Source organism: Cucurbita maxima, unplaced genomic scaffold (genome assembly GCF_002738345.1).
Source record: "Cucurbita maxima cultivar Rimu unplaced genomic scaffold, Cmax_1.0 Cma_Scf00019, whole genome shotgun sequence".
NCBI classification, from domain to species: domain Eukaryota; kingdom Viridiplantae; phylum Streptophyta; class Magnoliopsida; order Cucurbitales; family Cucurbitaceae; genus Cucurbita; species Cucurbita maxima.
The window spans coordinates 2,983,927-3,003,389 of record NW_019272035.1 but is presented as its reverse complement, the minus strand read 5'-3'; the positions used below and the strand labels follow the sequence as shown (position 1 = coordinate 3,003,389).

Here is a 19,463-nt window from a genome sequence, read left to right as displayed (position 1 = left end):
TTTTTTTTTTTTTTTTTTTTTTTTTTTTTTTTTTTTTTTTTTTTTTTTTTTTTTTTTTTTTTTTTTTGTTATCACGTGAGTCTAGTCAACAAACACGATGTTTCAAATAAGTTATAAAGTGTCCTACATTGGTTAAGTTAGGGAATGATCATGGGTCTATAATCTAAAAATATACTTAAAGTGGATAATATCATACACCATTGTGGAGAGTTTCTACCTTTTAGAAATAGATGTTTATTTAATCTATGGGGTCAGAGATCCAGGGAGATCCACACCAAACACGATAGGAAGTTCTCATTTAAGCGTTAAATGGAGAAGATAGTGGATATCTAAATGGGATGGAAAAATATTATGGTGTAATATTAAGTTTTGAATTTTAGAAATTATGTTTTATTTATGAAATATTTATTATGATTTTACAAATTTTGAAAATTAATCATTAAATACCTCATTCATGAGAATCTCCCTGCAATTCCTAAATAAATAAATAAATAGATAGAGAATTTTAAGAGGATGAGAATTGAAATAAGAGGGAGGGATTAACAAATACTTATTTGTCTCTCTCACACCGAGAGGATTATAATCACGAATAGAATCCTAGCCACTTACCTAATGGACTATAAAAGTTGAGAGAGGTCGACTCTCCTCAGAGTCACACAGCTTGAGGTCTTTAATCGTTGTCATGTTACTGATGTGCTCAGTGTCACGGTCATGCTTGTCCAAGGCGTGTTGCATGTGGTTGCATGTTGGATGTCCCAGTCATGCTTGTCTAGGATGGGTTGTCCATGGTCGCTTGATTGTTCTATATCTATTTTACTTGTTTTCATGTTAGATAGACTTTTAATATTTTTGTTGTGTCAATACAAGAGTGTATGACCGGTCATCAAAATCATATCTATACGATAAAATGCTCCAAAAGGTACTATAAGATGATGTAACTAGTGTTAATTCTTCCAACCTAAGTTATATGCTATCAAAAAAGTTAGTGTTGCTTATTTGCTTTTAGCTTATAAAATTTCTTTCTTTAATTTTTTTTCAACATATTTCCTCGCTTACATTTTCTAAAATAATTCTCTCAAATGTGACTCAAGGCTCGAGCATAAGCTGTCTGCCAAGTTCGAGTTTCACACGGCTGACTTGTTTGTTAGGTTAGAACAAATGTCGCATAATCGTTATCCCACTGCTGTAAGAGTGCAATTGTGACAAGTGGTATCAGAGTCGAGTCGACTCCCTGTATCGTCGTACACAAACATGTTCGCTACAAAACAACTAGGCAAGTCCCATACTAACCGATTAATAAAGATTGAAAATTAGTTATCCTACTTGACTGAAGTTTGTGATGGAATGAGACTTTTGGAGTCTCGCATGAATGAGATTGTTGCTAAAACCAATAGGTTCAACGAGATGACAGGTTGTATTGAGGCAATCTCTGTCCTGAAATTAATGATTAGGGTCAAGGCTCTCGAAAACAAGGCTACAACTGCTGATTGCTTCAAGTGTAGAGATAGCTCGACGGGCTCTGTTGCCCAGATGGAGGAACACATCGAGAACTTAGACAATGCTCAATAAGTGATCATTCAGATGGTCTCAGAAATGTCTGAGGATTTGAGAGCAACCCTTGGAGTGGTCAGGGCTGAAGTGACGGATTTGAGCGCAAGAATAAACCTCACCATGAGAGAAATAGGGAACCAAACTCAGCTATGGGTGTAGTATTCAACAAGGTAAAGGTCCTAAAGTTCACACCCTTCTGTGGGGTTCAAGTACCAAGGCTCTAGAGAACTTTATCTTTGACTTCGAGCAATTCTTTCGAGCCAAAAATATTGTGGCAAAAGAAACAAAGGTCACGTTGGTTTCAAGGCATCTAGTTGATGATGCAAAGTTGTGGTGAATATCCAAGTACATGAACATTTAAGATGATCAATGTACTGTGGACACTTGGGAGAGCTTAAAACTAGAACTCCGCTCTCAGTTCTTCCGAGAGAATGTCGAGATAATCGCAAGAAGTAAATTAAGGGAGCTGAGGCATACTAGCAATCTCCAAGACTACATTAAGTTGTGTATGAACAAAGAGTTCAAGACATTTTAACGACCTATGTTACCGTCGTACAACTATTTGACCTTAGCAACGATCAATCCCAAGACGAAGGACAGAACTAGACTTTCGTAAGTTGGGGTAATAGAAATTATCGACTTAACTCCCCCAAGGATTGGGAGGGACAGACTTGAAGGCAAAGGAGGGGAATGCGAGTCCTCCCAATAGAGAAGTATAATTCCATGGCGGATTAGAATAGTAACACTCAAAGCCAAGGGTCCTCGCTTTAGTTCATATGCAATGGGGCCCACTGAGAAATCGAGTGCCCATTCGAAGCAAAATTTGAAATTGAACTTAGAAGTTGAGTACAAGACTCTGAAAGTTTCAACACAACTAGTAAAAAAATGTCGAAAACTCCCGCATGGAAGCCCTAAAGTATTTATCTGCCCTCTAGAAGAGAATGGGTGAGATAGAACAGCTAGTGGAACACGATCATATATATGTTGAGGCCTGGGTCAACCACAGAGCGTCCAAGAATAGTATTGTCGACTTTGGAGCCACCTACAACTTTATGACAGAGATCGAAACGAAAGGCTTAAACATCATCTCGCATCGAGATACAATACATATGAAATATATCAATTCAGCAGCCCTACTTGTCTCAGAGGTTATGAAGAGAACTCCGATCAAGATAGAGACTTGGATGGGACGAACTGATTTTGTGATTGTCAAAAATGGATGATTTCGACATCGTGTTAGGTGTGAATTTTCTACTTGAACACAAAGTAATTTTCATTCCCCTAGCAAAATGTTTAGTAGTAATGGGGTTCAACCCAACAATCATTCATATTATCAACCGTCAGCCAAAAGGGGTGAAGATGATGTTGACACTACAGTTGAGAAAGGATCTTAGCCAAGACAAACCTATGCTTACTGCCATTGTCGTAGTCGAAGAGGGAAACTCGAGTGAGCCAACCAAACCTTGCAGCCACTACATGAACACCATGATGCAAGGCCAAAAGGTAAGACAAAGAGCTTATCCCCACATGAAGAGATACATCACGAGATTGATTTTATGTTCAGGGATTAGATCGCCTGCCACAAACAGCTATCATACGGCTCATCTAAGCTAGCTGAATTTTACAAACAACAAAATGACTGGTTAACAATCAGGCTCATTAGACTTGCAAAAACTCTTGTTAGTGATCACTCAAATCATGGGGAGAGACAACAAGCCAACACCTCCGCTGAAAGATGGAAATATAGACAAACCTTTGAATCAACTCATGTTTACGCGAAAATACCATCGAGACAAATAAAGATAAGGGTCAGTCGGAAGCATTGGCCACGAAAATTTCAAGACGAAGAGAAAGTTATGATCAAGTTGAGGTCAAATCAATCTGATTTCAAAGCAATAAGGACTAGGGACTGGTGTGAAAATATCATGGACCAGTCTATGTTATCCACAAGGTCGGGAAGGCATCATATAAGATCCAATTACTCTCATGGATGTAGACTATCCCTGTTGTCCACGTCAATAACTTGAAACGTTACTATCTCAACTAAAAAGATACCAAACACAAGGAGGTGGTACGACCTCATGCAAATGAAAAAACTTTTTCTGTGAAAAAAGTAGGAGAGACCACGACAAAGAAGATGCGAGAGTCAACGAACCGAGAAGTGGATTCAAATAGTTCATAGCATATTGGAAGAGACTCTTCAATGCTACGAGAAAAGCTCAATATGATATATAATATTGATAACAAAAACGATGATTAACTTTGATATTTATCAAGTATAGTTGTACTAATCATTGATGTAGCTATTGAACATAGAACTTAAAGGATAATAATTTGAACATATGTATTCATTACCTTCTTGATATCTAATATTATTAAGAATCCTATTTATGGACATGCATCAATATTTTAGTGATATTCCTTGAAAAGTAAGATTTTGACCTTCGACACTAACATGGATATTTAATAGCCTACATAATAAGATATAAGATATATAAAAACAAAATTCAATTCAAACTAGAAATAGTGTTGATGAGTTGAATTGAATCGATCGGATTAAAATATTTCTTAGACTTAATAAAATATTTTTGTTATAAATTTTTTTAACTCAAACAACTTAATGAATCTAACCTCATTAAGTTGGATTAGTTCGAGTCATTTATTCAGTTATTCGTATAATATAGTTTTATTTAATTTCAAACTTTAAATTAAGATTTTTAATCTCAATTTTATTGTGAAAAATATTAGGATAACCCTTCAAATTTATTTTTGAGAATAAATTAATGAAAAAATAATTACAAAGTTAAAAGTAACAAATATTTTCTTTAAAAAAAAACAATAAATTTAGGTGATTTGATTTAACTAATTTAATTGGAAAGGAGGTAAAGTTTCATTTATTTAAGCACACTCCAACCCAAAGTAACTCTTAAAAAAAATGGAGGTTTAATATAACGGCTGAAGGTTCAAGTCCACTACTAAGCAGATATTGTCTTCTTTGGGCTTTCTTTCGTGCTTCCTCTCAATGTTTTTAAAATGTGTTGGCCAGTTTTTCACACCCTTGTAAAGAATGCTTCGTTCTCCTCCCCAACTGATGTGGGATCTCACAATCCACTGCCATTCGGGGCCAGCGTCCTCGTTGGCACTCATTCTCTTCTCTAATCGATGTGAGACCCCATAATCCACTCCCTTCTGGGCCCAACGTCCTTACTAGCACACCGCCTCGTGTCCACCCTCCTTCGAGGCTCAGCCTCCTTGCTGGCATATCACCCAATGTCAAACTCACTGCTAGCAGATATTGTCCTCTTTTGAGAAGCATTCTTTATAAAAGTGAAAATCTCTCTCCATCATACCCGTGAGAGAAAGCCCAAAAGAAAAGGCTTAAAGAAGACAATATTTGGCAGTGGTGGGATTGGGCGGTTACACATAAATATTTAAACTTTTGATCGGATACTCAGTAAAGGATAAAATTTTGAGGGGTCTCATGACATTGGTATTTGGGCATTTAGAGTAATGGAGGTATAGATTTTGATGATACATTTGGATTTGAATTGAAAAACAAAGAGAATGTGAGGGAGTGGGAGAAGAAGACCCGACAAAGCCCCCCCTGTGGATATCAAAAACAAAAGAAGGGCTTCAATCTGTGCTGCCTTATCCGTGAAGGCAATGCAATATGAGGCCGTTCTGATGATAATGTTTTAAAATACAATTCCAACAACAAACCCTAATTGAATCCCAAAGACATGCCGCCAAATTTGCGTAATTTTCTTATCCTATTTCCCATCAATACCTCAAAACGCAACTGTCTCTGTCTAACGGAGTTCTCTCTCTCTCTCTCTCTTTTTTATTATTATCATCCTCGGATGATAGTGGCGATATTGATGATAGTGGCGATATTGATGATAGTGACGATATCGACCGTGACCTTGATACGGAGTTGGAGCTTCTAACTATGATGAATGCGCCGCTAACTATGGATATGATGCCGGAAATAGACCGATTTTATATCACCCTTCAATTCGAATTAGCAAAAGCAATGTCTCCTTGCATAATATGGATTCCAAACATTCATGATCTGGATGTGAATGCTCGAATTACTTATCCCTTGGTCTATTAGTGAACTATCTCTCCAGGGATTGTGAAAGATGTTCCACTAGAAATATTCTTGTTATTGCTTCGACCCATATTCCCCAAAAAGTGGATCCCGCTCTAATAGCTCCGAATAAATTAAATACATGCATTAAAATACGAAGGCTTCTTATTCCACAACAACGAAAGCACTTTTTCACTCTTTCATATACTAGGGGATTTCACTTGGAAAAGAAAATGTTCCATACTAATGGATTCGGTTCCATAACCATGGGTTCCAATGTACGAGATTGGGCTATTACTCTCTAGAGCCACCCACGATCCCACGACTCTTGAACCAAAAGCTCTGATACACTATTGGGAGAGTAATATAAATAATGAGAAATGTACAAATTTAATTATATATTTCCCATATGATATTATCCAACTTTACTTTTCAAATGTACTAATGGAGATAATTATCCTCACTGTGTACCATGGTTCTATCCCTCACCTAACTAATGTGGGACTTTATTTACACCTGACGTGTTGTAAAGGAGGACAATCCTATTTGAGACTACTTCGGAATAGTATATGCACATGTCAATACAAACAACTGCTAGCTGACTTATCCAAATGGATCAAGATAACTCATTTAGGTCACCCCTCTAAGGTTGCAAATTCTCATTTAAACTTGTTTTTGGCAATCTAACCCACCATTAAGATTATTAGTGTATTGCAAGATGTTGTCTCTACTGCCTAGAATTGAACTTTTCCTAAGGTCTCAGTGTCCAGTAATATCCCACCGCCAAGCTCACGATTTAAATAGGCACACTCAAACATTCTATCTAATGAAACCAACCCTTTTGATATTGTTTGACGTACAAGAATTTAGATGTCTGATACGATCGAAAAACCATTTGGATCTTATTAACTAAAGAGATCAAGCTTTGCACTCCAGTTCAACACCAATAAAAAAATGAAAGACACTTACTTCTAACACTTGTTCCACTTTTGGAAGACCCTATGTTATACTACCGAAGAGTTATTTTTCATATATCAATGTAAGTTCTCTCCTTCATAAATAACATGGTTATCCGAAGTAGCTTCAGCTTCAACTATTCTATAATCGGCTGAATGGAAACAACAGCTGAAGAGACTATATATATATATATATATATATATATATATATATATATAATATTACGACCAACCTATACATAAATAACTGAATGAACAGCCAATCAATTGTCTCAAAGCATTCAAAAAGAACGGGCACTCTTATTTACGACTCCAGTAAATAGAAAGCTTTTATTTATACCTTACTGTGACCAAATTGGTCTCTTTGGTTGATATTATTCCCCCACGGTCCAATGGAAGGCTATCACATTGGAACCCCAATTCATAATCTATAAACGAGAATGTGCAGCAGCCTTCCACAGTTTCAGCATCGTCCAAACTTCTGGACAAGACGGTTCTCGATTTCGATTCTCTTCTTCATCAAAACAGCATACTTGGAAACCAGATCTTGAGCTCCAGCAGCCACTGATAGCTTGCACGCCAGAGAAGTCTTCTCTAACTTGTCTTTGTACATGATTGATATGGGTACAAAACTGCCCTTCTTGTTGCACAACCAACCATGAGCAGCCCTCAATGCTGCCCCGAGTGATGCTGAATCTGGACAAAAAGAAAATTGGGCAAAAAATATAACATAAAAACGAGATCGTTCAGTAAGGATTGCTAGCTGAAAGGTTCTTAGCATTGCTCCACAAATAGACAGTTTAAGTTTACAAATTAGAAAATGTCATTATAGATGTAATATGTAATAATAGAACATACCAGATCTTTGAACTGTATAGACATCACAGCCAAATATTGAAGCTATGGAGGAAAGGATGGCCTCATTTGCTGAAGCTCCTCCAGTTGCAATGATTCGTTTTGGAGGTGAAGGCATCCCGAATCTTTCAGCATGAGCTCGCATCGACACCATTTGGCCTTCAATCAATGCTCGGACCTGAAATATTAGTTCGTTTGTTGTTTTAATTAGTTCATTTCAGTAGGAATTCAAGACAAATGAATTTGTGCAAATATCCTAACCTCTGAGGGAGGATCGAATTCCTCCACCTCATTTTCGGTCACTCCCTCAACAGTGTCACCCTTGAAATTTTCAAGGCGATAACGATGAAAACCGACTGAAACCAAGAAGTAATTACCTCATCAGCCACAATTTTAGTAAAAGTGTGAGCAATAAAGGGAGTCCTACCTGGAAGGGGTGGAAGAATTTCATGTTCCTTGTAGTAAAATCCAATCTTTCCACCTATAGTATCGCTCAAAATAAGAACAAATAAACAAAATCACTAATATTACAAGTTAAGAAAAGGACATGTCGTAAACCATTTAGCGGAGGCGTTTGCTGCAGAAATTTATTGAACGTATCCCAAGACTTCTCTGCATAGCGGTTGCGAATGTCTGAAAAAAAAAAATTTATTCAATTTAGAAGATACGATCATACAGAACAATTAAGCATAGAGGTTAAGGAAATTGCACCACCTTCACGTGTCAACGATCCGTTCTTGTAAACCAACATAACCATGTAGCTTTCAGGGTCTACAGGGTTGGGAAAAACATGTCCCTCCAGCCTAGGTTGTGGATCACTAGTGATCCCAAACACCTAAGTAGTATGCACAAACTGTTTACAAACTACAAGAATGGAGTAAGACATGCAAACGCTTTGATACATTAACGAAAGGAAACGACTACAGTGTGTTTGGAATACATTCTACAGAGTTACTCGAACCACAAGCCCACACTATTCATTTACTAAAACAAAAGATTGTTGAACCCACCGTGTCACTAGTGCCAAGACTAATTGCAAGATCCCCAGGAGTATTAAGAGTTAGACCTGCATGTTCCCAAAACAAGGGGGGAAACAAAATAAAGTAGTTAAAAGAGAAAAAATATGCAAGCAAAATATACAAAATTTGGAATATGCTTGAAGAAGCCATTAATGATTTTTCCCCTAATAGTTGAGAACCTTGAAATATGGAAAACCTAGCATCATAATACGATTCCTTTGTGTTCCTTCACACTCAATTAAGCTTATGTGGAAATGGTTTAAATTGCAACACAACAGCCACAAGTTCCAATACGACGATGTAGCTTCATTTACTAATTCTAACCCGAAATAATACAAGTTATACATAGAAAGTAAATCGAACTGATCATGAATTTGGGTAATTTGTGAACTACATAGAATCGAGAAGTTTAAATCTATTTATGTCATAGATCCTGACCAAGCAGCATTACAAAGCTTTAACAGAAATCATTCATATCTTCTTGTATTAAGCAGAGCAAGAAAAGATGATGTTAAGCACCTGCAAGGCTGTTGGGATTGTCTCCAGACCACTGAACGACCAAGCACTTCTCATTAAAGTTGTATCTACACCAAGATTTGTAAGAGCTTCAGCAGGTGAACTAACTACTTTAATAAAACAAGTAGTTTTAGCAAAATACTTTAATTATGACAACTTAAGTTAAAAGTCTGAAAAAAAATCACTTTGTTATTTGGTTCTACATTCTTGGAAGCGTTTTTGAGATGCCTCCCAAGCATAATTCACAAAATTTGACTTCTTCCAAAAGAATTTTATGTTACTCGAAACGTGAAGGTTTTGGAGGGCACTCCCATACATAGCATAAGTAATATGGAAATTATGAGATGCAACCTTCATAAACATATAGAGAGAAATTCCCTATTGCTTACTCATGTCATACTGGTGAATATTTTTCTTGATTTTCAAATTTTAGGATTTCATGGAGCCAACTAAACGCATATAGAGCCATGTAAATTACTTTTTATTCAGAGAAGAAAAGCTCACAAAAAGGCGTGATAAAATGATTAGTTTCCACTTTGATCAAATTCAATAGGACAGAGAATTTCATTGTGCTTATCTTCAAACAGATACAGACATCCATATAACTCTCCTATGTTTATGTCGGAAGTAATATGTAACAGCCCAAGCCCACCGCTAGTAGACCTTGTCCTCCTTGGACTTTTCCTTTCGGGCTTCCCCTTAAGGTTTTTAAAGTGCGTCTATTAGGGAGAGGTCTCCGCACCCTTATAAGCTTACAAGGAATGCTTAATTCCCCTCTCCAACCGACGTGGGATCTCACAATCCACCCCCCTTAGGGGTCCAGCGTCCTCATTGGCATACTGCCCGATGTTTAGCTCTAATACCATTTTGTAACAGCCCACGCCCACTGCTAGCAGATATTATCCCCTTTGGGCTTTTCCTTTTGAGCTTTCCCACAAGGTTTTTAAAATGCGTCTACTAGAAAAAGGTTTCCACACTCTCATAAGGAATGCCTAGTTCCCCACTTCAACCAATGTAGAATCTCACATAATCATAATAGCATCCTATGAAAAACTTTTGTACTGTATTTTACGTTGACATATATCGAACAAGTGACATCATATGTACTACACTCAAATGTTAGAGACATTAGAATCAGGATTAATGAGAAATACTGTGATTATCCTCTTCTTTTTGCAGGTCTTAGGAAGAAAACTAACCTCTTAACAAAATATGGAGCAATATAACCAGCTACACCATAGGCAGGGGCTAGCTTCCCAAGTTTCTCCTCCAGACCAGGGGCAGTGGCCTAAGGTATTAGTGGAATTAAGAATAAATCAAGAAACAAGAACTTATGATTAAGAGAGACTAGCAGGTTATATCAATTGCATAATCATAATTCAACACATTGTAGTACCTCTAATACTTTTTTAGACCAGACTCGTTGTCGAATATCCATCAAATTCATTCCAGCACCATCAGTTTCATCAATGGAGGCATAGGCTCCAATAAGAAGAGACGCCACAAAAGAACTAACAAGGGAAATCCTTTCAGTATTTTGATAAACTTCAGGCTGAGTTTCATATATCTTCTTGATTTGGGGTCCAGTAAATCTTTCATGGGCTCGTGAGCCAGTAAGTTTAGACAATTCTAAAGCTCCCCCAACAGCTTGCTCGATCACCCGACATTGAGCAGTGGTGCTGCTATCCATCCATATGGGTGATTCTTTAATGGAAAAGGCATCAACTAGCTGTTCCAGTAATGGCTTTTGATGATCCAATGAAGATAAGATCGTAGAACTTCCAGTTTTCCAATAAACACTACCATGTTGTTGTCCACTGCCAGAGACAGCAGCAATCTTCCCAAAATCCAGTTTCGATTTGGATAGCTTTTGAAGCATGAGATCCAGAGCCTCCACCCACATAGAAGTGGGGGAAACGATTCGACCATTGATGGAAGAATCGCGGTAAACACCATCTTGAGTTTTGTAATGAGATAATTCAGTATCAAAATGAACAAATTCTGAGGCAACAATGTTAAGATTGGAGTCTAACACAGTGGCTTTCAAAGACCTAACAGAAAAACCAGTTCAACGAACAAGATCAAAGGGAAATTGCAGATACATTAACGATTCAAACATCGAAATGGGAAAATTTCCAATTTCGACAAACTCAACCGCGAATGAGAGGAAATCAAAATCAAAATCAAAATCGAAATTACTTACTGTGTAGAACTGTCGAATCCAAGAAAGTAAGAGTTATCGGGGAGAGATAAGTGCTCCATTTTGAAATCAAGAGAATCAGAGAGACTACAGGGCAAATCAGCGGAACAGTTGTTAATTTATATATGAATTGTTGGGGTTTATTAGAACCAAGAAAGAGGATAACTCCTATTTAAATGCGAATTCTAAATTTGGAAATCTGATTCATTCTGAATTTTGTTCATCTCTAAATTAAATCGGTTCTTATCTTTTTTTCCTTTTCTAATTAATTAAAAAATAATGTAAATAATTTTAAAAAATCAATATTTGGTATGTTGTTCTCAATTTAATTTAATTTAATTTAATTTTGTGGTATGTGCAAGGACAAGCATGCAAACGGATAATATTTATAATCAATTTATATCCAACAAAATCCCTAAATTATATACTAATTAATTAGATTTTTTATTTTTGTAATTTTTTGGAATAAAATAATGTAAACCTAACACTATTATTCATCTATAATTATATATATATATATATATATATATATATATATATATATATATATATATATATATATAGTGGAGACGGAGACAAGAAATATAAGCCGCTCTCGACCCTCTCACTTAATTCCCGTGAGTTAAATAAACGTCTAATGAGAGAAAAGATTAAAAGGGTGTAACGAGAATTTTCTATTACTACAGTTACAAAGTCAATTTGTAAAATTATTATATGCCAAAAAATAATTTCTCGGAAAGCTAATTAATTTCATGAATTCTCACTCGACTAAAAGGATCAAATTGTCGAAGGGTTCCTAATAGGAAAAGACCTACATTCATGTCCAATAAATCACAAACAATAGTCATTGATAATCATTTTCTAAAGAACATATACTAGGTCATGTTACCATCTTTTGTTTTGAATATGTTCGGCTCCACCTCTCAATTTATATGCAACTAATTTAACGATGTTATTGCCGTTGTGGTGACTTTTGATACAATGTCGAAAGAGATGCATCAACCTTCGAGTTTGACAAAGCAATAGTTTCACGTTGAACTGAGTGTGAGATTCTAGCTGCAGTTTTTGGGGATTCAAGCTCCTCCAATTCACCCAAAATCTCTGTCATTCGAGGTCGGGCCCTCGGTTCCCTCCTAAGACATTGTGAAGCTAAATTTGCAGCTACATAAGCTCCCTTTTTGGAATATCGTCCTTCAAGTTTGGTGTCCATAATTCGAAATAACCTTCTTTTATCACCTAAATATGGCATTGCCCACTCTACAAGATTGTCTTCCGCACGTAAACCCGATAACAATTCAAGCAACACAACTCCAAAACTGTAAACATCGCTTTTGGATGTCAATCGACCTGAGGAGTAAACGACGTTGCAATTTAAACCATTAATTATCATGGATTTCTTACCAGGAATTTAAATTGCAATATTTTGTAACAATTAAGATTGTAATACTTATTTAGGGTAATTTGATTAAAAAAAAAAAAACAGATCAAAATTTTAGGATAAAATTGCAATAAATATACACAAAAGTTTTGAAAAGTTTGGTCTAAGCTCAAATTGGACAATATAATATCATTATAGAGATACGAGCGCCCTTGTCTCTTATAAATGGTATCAAAATGATATCCCTAACTTAATTAGTTGTGTGGATTGGAATTCGTTAGTATCGAACAAAAAAAAGTTGATGAGTCAATTGTTCAGCCGAATAACGGATTGTTGAGAATGCAAACAATGTTAATAAAATGACCTAATTAAACCGGTGTTTATAGAAACGCCTTGAATATAAAATACCAACGAGTCTTCTCTTGATAGGTTAAACGTCTCTAACTTTGCATATTATTTCAAAAGTTGTAATATTACATGTGAGCTTTCGTAAATGTTTTAAACCTACCTAGAAGTAAAAATTTGTTATAATTTTGGATGGAACTTGGGATCTAAAACGAGAGGTGTTTGTATGATTCATTTACTCGAACAACTTGACCTTGGGTTAGGGTTGAGTTTTTAGAAAATCAAAAAATTCAATTCAATTCATGGGGTGAAACTCCTTTGGTCTAGTCAACCCAACCAACTCGAAATAGGGTTCACAATCTAACCCAACCCGAAATTGGAGAGTTAGGGTCATGAACTCGTTCAGATCATTTGAATTACCATCAACCAAAACAACCCAAATTTTGAATTGGTCCAAAAAATTTCGCAAACCCAACCGTGTATACCCCTAGCTAGACCATGTGTGGCAGTGATCTAGAATGGTGGGGTTAGAATCCTAATTTTCCTTTTAGGTCACTACAGATTCTAGGTCATACTATAGTCCCATTCAAGTCAAAAGCTTCTCCAAAGATCATGATTGGGGCAGTTGAATTATGCAGAGATTAGGAGATAAGATATGCATATCATGTTATGTAAATAAAAGATAAAATCATCAACATTGTGCAGAAGTGCAGTATAGGGCAAGCGTTACGAACCTGTAGCGATATATTCGGGTGCAGCGTAGCCACGGGTTCCCATAACTTGAGTAGTAACATGAGTTCTATCTCCAGTGGGACCAGCCTTAGCCAAACCAAAATCAGAAAGCTTTGCATTAAACTCCTGCATTAAGGATGCACAAAATTATGAACAACAGTTGTAACAAGATTGTATACCATTTGTGCAGAACAGAAATGGCTTTCTTACTGCATCGAGCAGGATGTTCGATGCCTTGAAATCGCGATATATGACGGGCGATTCGGCTTCGTGAAGAAAGGAAAGCCCTCTGGCTGCAGCTATGGCCACTTTGATCCTTAATGCCCATGAAAGAGGTTGTGAACCCCCTGCACAACAGAACTTGGCAAATCAACTTGGCCCCATGTCAAATTCAAACGCATGTAAAAGCACTTTTCGTGATTCCTAAAATGGTATCCTAGTCATGCCCTTAACTTAGCTATGTCAATAGAATTCTCAAATGTCAAACAAAGAAGTTGTGAGGCTCAAAAGTGTAGTTAAAAGTGACTCAAATATCGAACAAAGGGTGTACTTCCTCGATTAAGGAGAGGTTGTTCGAGGGTTCCATAGGCCTCAGAGGAGGCTCTATGGTCTACTTTGCTCGAGGGAGGATGGTTGAAAATTGTTGGGAGAGGAGTCCCACATCGACTAATGTGGATCATACCATTGTGGAGGTTCGTGATTCCTAAAATTGAACGCATTGAGTACTCGTAATCCAGTTCAAACCGGAAAACACACCTAAATTGTAACAGATAATTGTAGCATTTGAGAGAGGGAGGCAAACAAATTTCATGGAAGAATGTTTAAGAAACAGAGTCACTTTTAACATCTAAATGGATACAAAACTTACTTCTGAAGAGATGATTCTCCAAGCTCCCTCTGGGCATAAACTCGTAAACCAGTAGCCGATTTTCGCCTTCCAAGCAATACCCAATCAGCTTAACAAGATTTGGATGATGAAATTTGCCCAAATAATCAACTTCTGTCTGAATTTATAAGCAGTTAGTAGCAGACACAAGCTTATATTATAACATAAAAGGAACACATAACAAAATATCAACTACACTACGCACCAGCCACTCCTTGTGGCCTTGGGAAGCTTCAGCCTTAAGCTTCTTGACAGCCACAACCATTCCCAATCCAGGCCTCGCAGCAGCCAATTTGTTTTCATCAATCCATCCTTTGAAAACATAACCAAATCCCCCTTCACCTAGCAGGCTGTCGGGTCGAAAATTTCTGGTCGCGTTCTTCAGCTCATTGAAATGGAAGGGCTTCAAATTCGAAGACGACAGTATTTCACCTTCTGTTCTTGGTGTGGGAAGATTCAACACATTATTATTATCATTCCTATCCGCCACTGAGTTAGGATTATAGGAAGGAACAATCGGATTATGTTTCTTGCTTGAACTTCGGGAGATTTCTGATCCATAAAAGAAAACAAGACTTTAAATCCTTGTTTCTTTTGAAACAGAATAAAGAATTTGAAAATTCAAGGAACAAACAGCAGAATCTACCAAAAATTCCCAACAACTAAACCACGCACAACATCGAATCAATGAAAAATCGAATGAAAACCCAGAAACCATAAGGACAGGGAAGATCAAAAACACATAAATTAAGAGAACAGAAACTAAAATTGATAGAGAAAGAGATGGAGAAAAGTGTTACCGGAAGTGGGTCGGGAGCTGTGGGCGATTTCAACTTTGGCAGAAGAACCAAAGCAGTTACCCATCGAAAGCTGAAAGGGGAAGAGGAATTGGGTAACAAAAATGGAAGGTGAAGTCTGCAAGAACTACAAGCAAATGAGAATCATCCCGTCTTCGTTTAAAAATAATGTTTAAAAATAATCAAAAATATATTACTAACTAAATCTTAAAAGATAAAATATATTATCCAAATTGATGGCTTTCTAAAGTTATAGTGAAAATATCTGTTAATTGCATTTTAGTAGAAACATAATACAGTTTTAATGATTCCAAGCGTGTAATTTTTTTCTGACTATATGACAATCTATTTCAATATATTTCGTACGTTCGTGAAAAACTGCATTGGCTACTATATATAATACTGTTTGATTGTTACAATACAATAATGCTAGTTCGGACAATGAAATTATCTTAATCAATTTAATTTTAAACAAGTATTTGATCGGGACGTATTGATTTGCTTTTTAGAATTTGAAGAAATAATTGAATTTTCGAAGAAAATGCAAACCCAACTCAAAATATCTTAATAGAAATGGTCGGAGTGGGAAAAGTAAAAAAGGGGAAAGAAGAAAAGGAAGGTTTTGAGTGAGTCTTCATTGGTGCAAGTCATGATCGCCTCCATTGTCAATTGTCCACAAAATTCCACAATGCAGAGCCCACGCGGACCCTCCAAAATGGTCAAAAACTCTGAGTTGCATACTACACAACAATTACACTCTATTTCCATATTTGCCCTCATATTTATACTTGGGTCTCTTCAATAATACACGTTATTCCATAGAGATGTTTGTTTAACCTATGTCAAAAAATCCTCAATTAAGTGAAAAATAGAGGAACGAGTGGAAATAGATTTTTTTATCTTGGGCTAAATGGGCCAGGAACAGAACACACTCGCGTCATTTATACATGTATCTATATATATATATAGAATTTCGTGGGGATGATGATTGAAATAGGGCAGACATGAGGATGAAGGAAGATGGGTTTATATTTCCGATCTTGGATGGCTCGTTTAACAACACATTATGTATGACGTGACCCTTTTATGTTGTGGCCAAGAGATTATAGGAATTAAGCACATAAAAGCATAAATAGTTATAAAACATAATCAATCAAGGCATTCAACATATCAAAAAAAAAAAAAAAAAAAATCATAATAAAACTGAAATATATGTAGAAAGGAAAGAAGAATAAAATTAATGTTGTGTGTTGATTCTCATTTTTGTTGTAATCCCCGAGCTTATGAATCTCTTTCTCCTCTAAAAGCTCTCTTCTGATGCTCTAAAATTTGTTGGGCTCAAAATATACTATTTTTTCATTTCTAGAATTGACTACAAATAATAAAGGTATAAAAATTAATGTAACATTGAGACAGCTGACCTCTATTAGTTGCCACCGAATTATAAACTCTTGTTTGTGAGCGTTTGTGAGCATTTGTCCTTTTAACTTGCATGAGTAAATGTAACTTTTGTACCTAGTTCACCACTCTCTCGATCATAAATAAAGTGTTTAAAACACGCCTAATAGTCTTAAACGGTTTGCGTTGGAAATCATATATTTGATTGAGAAATGTTTGTTTCTATTCAGCCTCTCCCGGCCATGAACCATGGCGGTTTAATTGTACGAAATTCATGAAGAATAAAGGGGCAGGTGGAATAAAAAGGGTTGGAAGAAGTATTTATAATAGTCATCATTATAAAATGTTGAAACTTCTAATCTTCTATAGACCAAAATTCAACGGCATATCTTTCAACGTTTTGTATCATTTTGCTCTTAATATTGGATCTTCGTTTCTCTTTTGGTTCTAAAGTTTTTAAACCCTCAATCAACATGAAAATTGTCAGCACAAGATTTTCTTTGTGGCCTAAATTAACTCACTATTCAGCATTCAATCAGATACATGATATTACATGATTAGGAAGAAGGGAGATCATCTGATCCAACCTCTTTTATCTCCTTTACCTCCACATGAGCCTGCAGAGCTTTCGAAACGTCTCCCATGTCGGTGCTATGAAACTCAATCAACGTCCATAGTTTGTTCATCTTTGCTATTCACAGACCAGAGCTTTATGGTCCGATCGTGCGAGACAGTTGCAATACACTGTCCATCTGTTATTGAACAAAACAATAATTGGATATCAGCGGCAGAATCAAATTCCTCCAACTATTTTGAGCATACAATCTATAAACTTACTGACAACTCTTAGTGTTAATGGTTCATATCACATCGGGTAACCATTCACATTAAAACAAAAGAAAAATGGATGAAATCTTTTATGGTTGAAGTCATACACACAAGCAAATTCCATTCAAACGCATTCTAACGTTTTACTCGTCACAAAAAAAGTTGTCCATAATTTCCTAAAGCCTTAGTACCAATGACTGTGTTCAAAGGCACTTTTCCTATTTTTGTTCCCACAATGGTAAATTCTTTGTATGAGATATGACGAAGACCTAGATCATTTGTTTTGGAACTCTCAGTTCACTCACCAACTTTGGAGTGGTTGGCTGAGATCGTTTGGTGTTTGATGGGCTTTGGAATGGAGATGGCAAGGCTGAGTTGGAAGAGGTGCTTTTGAGTTCTCTCTTCAAGGGAAGGGTAAAATTTTGTGGTTCTTAGAAGTTTTGTGGGAAATTTAGCTTAAAAGGAATAATAGAATTTTGGAGGTGTAGAGACCAGGTGAGTAAGTTTGAAGGTGACTAGGTTTAATTCCCCATATAGGCGTCAGTTACCAGATTCTTTTTGTACTTATGACTTTGATCTTGTTCTTTTGAATTGAAGTCCATTTTTGTTGTTAGGGGTCAAGACTGTAATTTTTTTTGTTAGGGCTCTCTTTTTTGGTATGCTTTTGTAAATTCTTTCATTTCTCTCCATAAAAATGTGCCCCCCAAAAAAATAAAAGATGCTAAAAAATTTGAAAGAAATCTTCCAATCTAAGTTGAAGAAGACAGTGGAGAAATTACAAAAAAAAAAAAAAAAGAAAAAAAAAAAAGAAAAAGAAAAGTTGTGATAGTTACTCAAATTAATGACTGTGAACTGTACAAGATCACAAAAACAAACAAAAGAATTGTATATACTTGAAAAGACTCTTGTATTTCAAATGACGCATGCTTTTGTTAATCTTCAAACCAGACATAGACTTCAAAAGGCACAGGATATAGTTTAGACAAACAATAGGCGCTACCCCGTATAAATAAAAGAAGGTCGTACCATCAGAAAACCGACTGTGGGACAGTAAGACATTATCCCTTCCCATACCTCCCTGCCTCAAACTACCCAAGGATGTCCCCCCTACCCCTCTCAAGTAAAATTCAATTCTACTCGGGATATCAACAGCCAGAAAGAGGAGGGGCAACTTCAAAGGCAAACTAAATTAGTGATAATAGTTTTTTGGTTTTTGCAATCTGGAAACCCCAGCCACATTTTATCTTGTAGATTACAAGCAGGACAAACGTCATCAAACCTAACAGATTATCATCCTTACATTCTGAAATGCTTTCCAAGCACATTAGTTTATTTTACCAAGAAAATTATTGACATTGAACTTTTTAAAAACATGATGTAACTGGTGTCTATGTCATCAATTCCTTACAATAGAGCTAAAGGAAACAACTCGATGCTAGAAAAATTGAGATTGTTAAAAAAGATTTCCCATAGAAAAAATCTATCAGGTTAAACTCCAAGCAAAGAACGTACAGCAGAATAAGGTATTGCATGATTGTACCTTTCACTCACCCCCCAAGGTAGCGTGAGACATTAGTGATATCTATGAACTCAAGTTTATGCTAAATAGTGATATCTATGAACTCAAGTTTATGCTAAATACAGGCATGTGGAAAATACCATAGAAGAATGCATAATGGTGTGCAACAATAACCTAGGTGGTAATATTTGTAAATAATAGTAATACTAATAATGACCAAGGAGTTGATAAAACACTAACCTGAAATTATATCCAAAGATGTCACTTTTGCTTCGTGGCCAGAGAGTGTCTTCACAGGCTTAAAATCACGAGCAGACCAAATCTGCAAAAAAAAAAAAAAAAAAAAAAAAAAAAAAAAAAAAAAAAAAAAAAAAAAAAAAAAAAAAAAAAAAA

General features: G+C 36.1%; 3 protein-coding genes across 3 annotated transcripts in view; all 3 read right to left on the bottom strand.

Annotated features, from left to right (window-relative positions):
* Nucleotides 1–6,877: 6,877 nt before the first annotated feature.
* LOC111493954 (xylulose kinase) lies at nucleotides 6,878–11,336 on the bottom strand. Its single transcript, XM_023143901.1, has 11 exons — nucleotides 11,191–11,336; nucleotides 10,384–11,038; nucleotides 10,187–10,275; nucleotides 8,991–9,055; nucleotides 8,463–8,518; nucleotides 8,167–8,287; nucleotides 8,011–8,085; nucleotides 7,880–7,933; nucleotides 7,714–7,808; nucleotides 7,456–7,630; nucleotides 6,878–7,293 (listed from the first exon to the last, which is right to left on the bottom strand). The coding sequence occupies exons 1-11, from the start codon at nucleotides 11,247–11,249 to the stop codon at nucleotides 7,061–7,063; spliced, it is 1,677 nt and encodes a 558-aa protein (XP_022999669.1). The 5' UTR covers nucleotides 11,250–11,336; the 3' UTR covers nucleotides 6,878–7,060.
* Nucleotides 11,337–11,984: 648 nt separating this feature from the next.
* Nucleotides 11,985–15,463, bottom strand: LOC111493974 (probable serine/threonine-protein kinase PBL3). The gene is made up of 6 exons (XM_023143931.1): nucleotides 15,329–15,463; nucleotides 14,734–15,080; nucleotides 14,511–14,646; nucleotides 13,853–13,989; nucleotides 13,645–13,768; nucleotides 11,985–12,534 (listed from the first exon to the last, which is right to left on the bottom strand). Exons 1-6 carry the CDS (start codon nucleotides 15,390–15,392, stop codon nucleotides 12,140–12,142), a joined length of 1,203 nt encoding a protein of 400 aa, XP_022999699.1. The 5' UTR covers nucleotides 15,393–15,463; the 3' UTR covers nucleotides 11,985–12,139.
* Nucleotides 15,464–17,137: 1,674 nt separating this feature from the next.
* LOC111493950 (U4/U6 small nuclear ribonucleoprotein PRP4-like protein) overlaps nucleotides 17,138–19,463 on the bottom strand; it is a 5,384-nt gene continuing 3,058 nt past the window's right edge. The window contains exons 5-6 of the mRNA XM_023143893.1: nucleotides 19,311–19,392; nucleotides 17,138–17,475 (exon numbers count right to left, since the gene is read on the bottom strand). Of these exons, the coding sequence (XP_022999661.1) occupies nucleotides 17,384–17,475; nucleotides 19,311–19,392 (174 nt within the window). The 3' untranslated portion in view covers nucleotides 17,138–17,383. The remainder of the gene's footprint in view (nucleotides 17,476–19,310; nucleotides 19,393–19,463) is intronic.

Coding starts and splice junctions, on each gene's coding strand:
- LOC111493954 (XM_023143901.1), bottom strand. CDS start 11,249: ATGGAGCACTTATCTCTCCCCGATAACTCTTACTTTCTTGGATTCGAC. Junction 9,056..10,186: donor GCTCCATATTTTGTTAAGAG/GTTAGTTTTCTT, acceptor ATCTTGGTGTAG/ATACAACTTTAATGAGAAGT. Junction 7,809..7,879: donor AATTCTTCCACCCCTTCCAG/GTAGGACTCCCT, acceptor TCTTGGTTTCAG/TCGGTTTTCATCGTTATCGC.
- LOC111493974 (XM_023143931.1), bottom strand. CDS start 15,392: ATGGGTAACTGCTTTGGTTCTTCTGCCAAAGTTGAAATCGCCCACAGC. Junction 15,081..15,328: donor CAGCTCCCGACCCACTTCCG/GTAACACTTTTC, acceptor TTTATGGATCAG/AAATCTCCCGAAGTTCAAGC. Junction 13,990..14,510: donor GGAGAATCATCTCTTCAGAA/GTAAGTTTTGTA, acceptor TCTGTTGTGCAG/GGGGTTCACAACCTCTTTCA.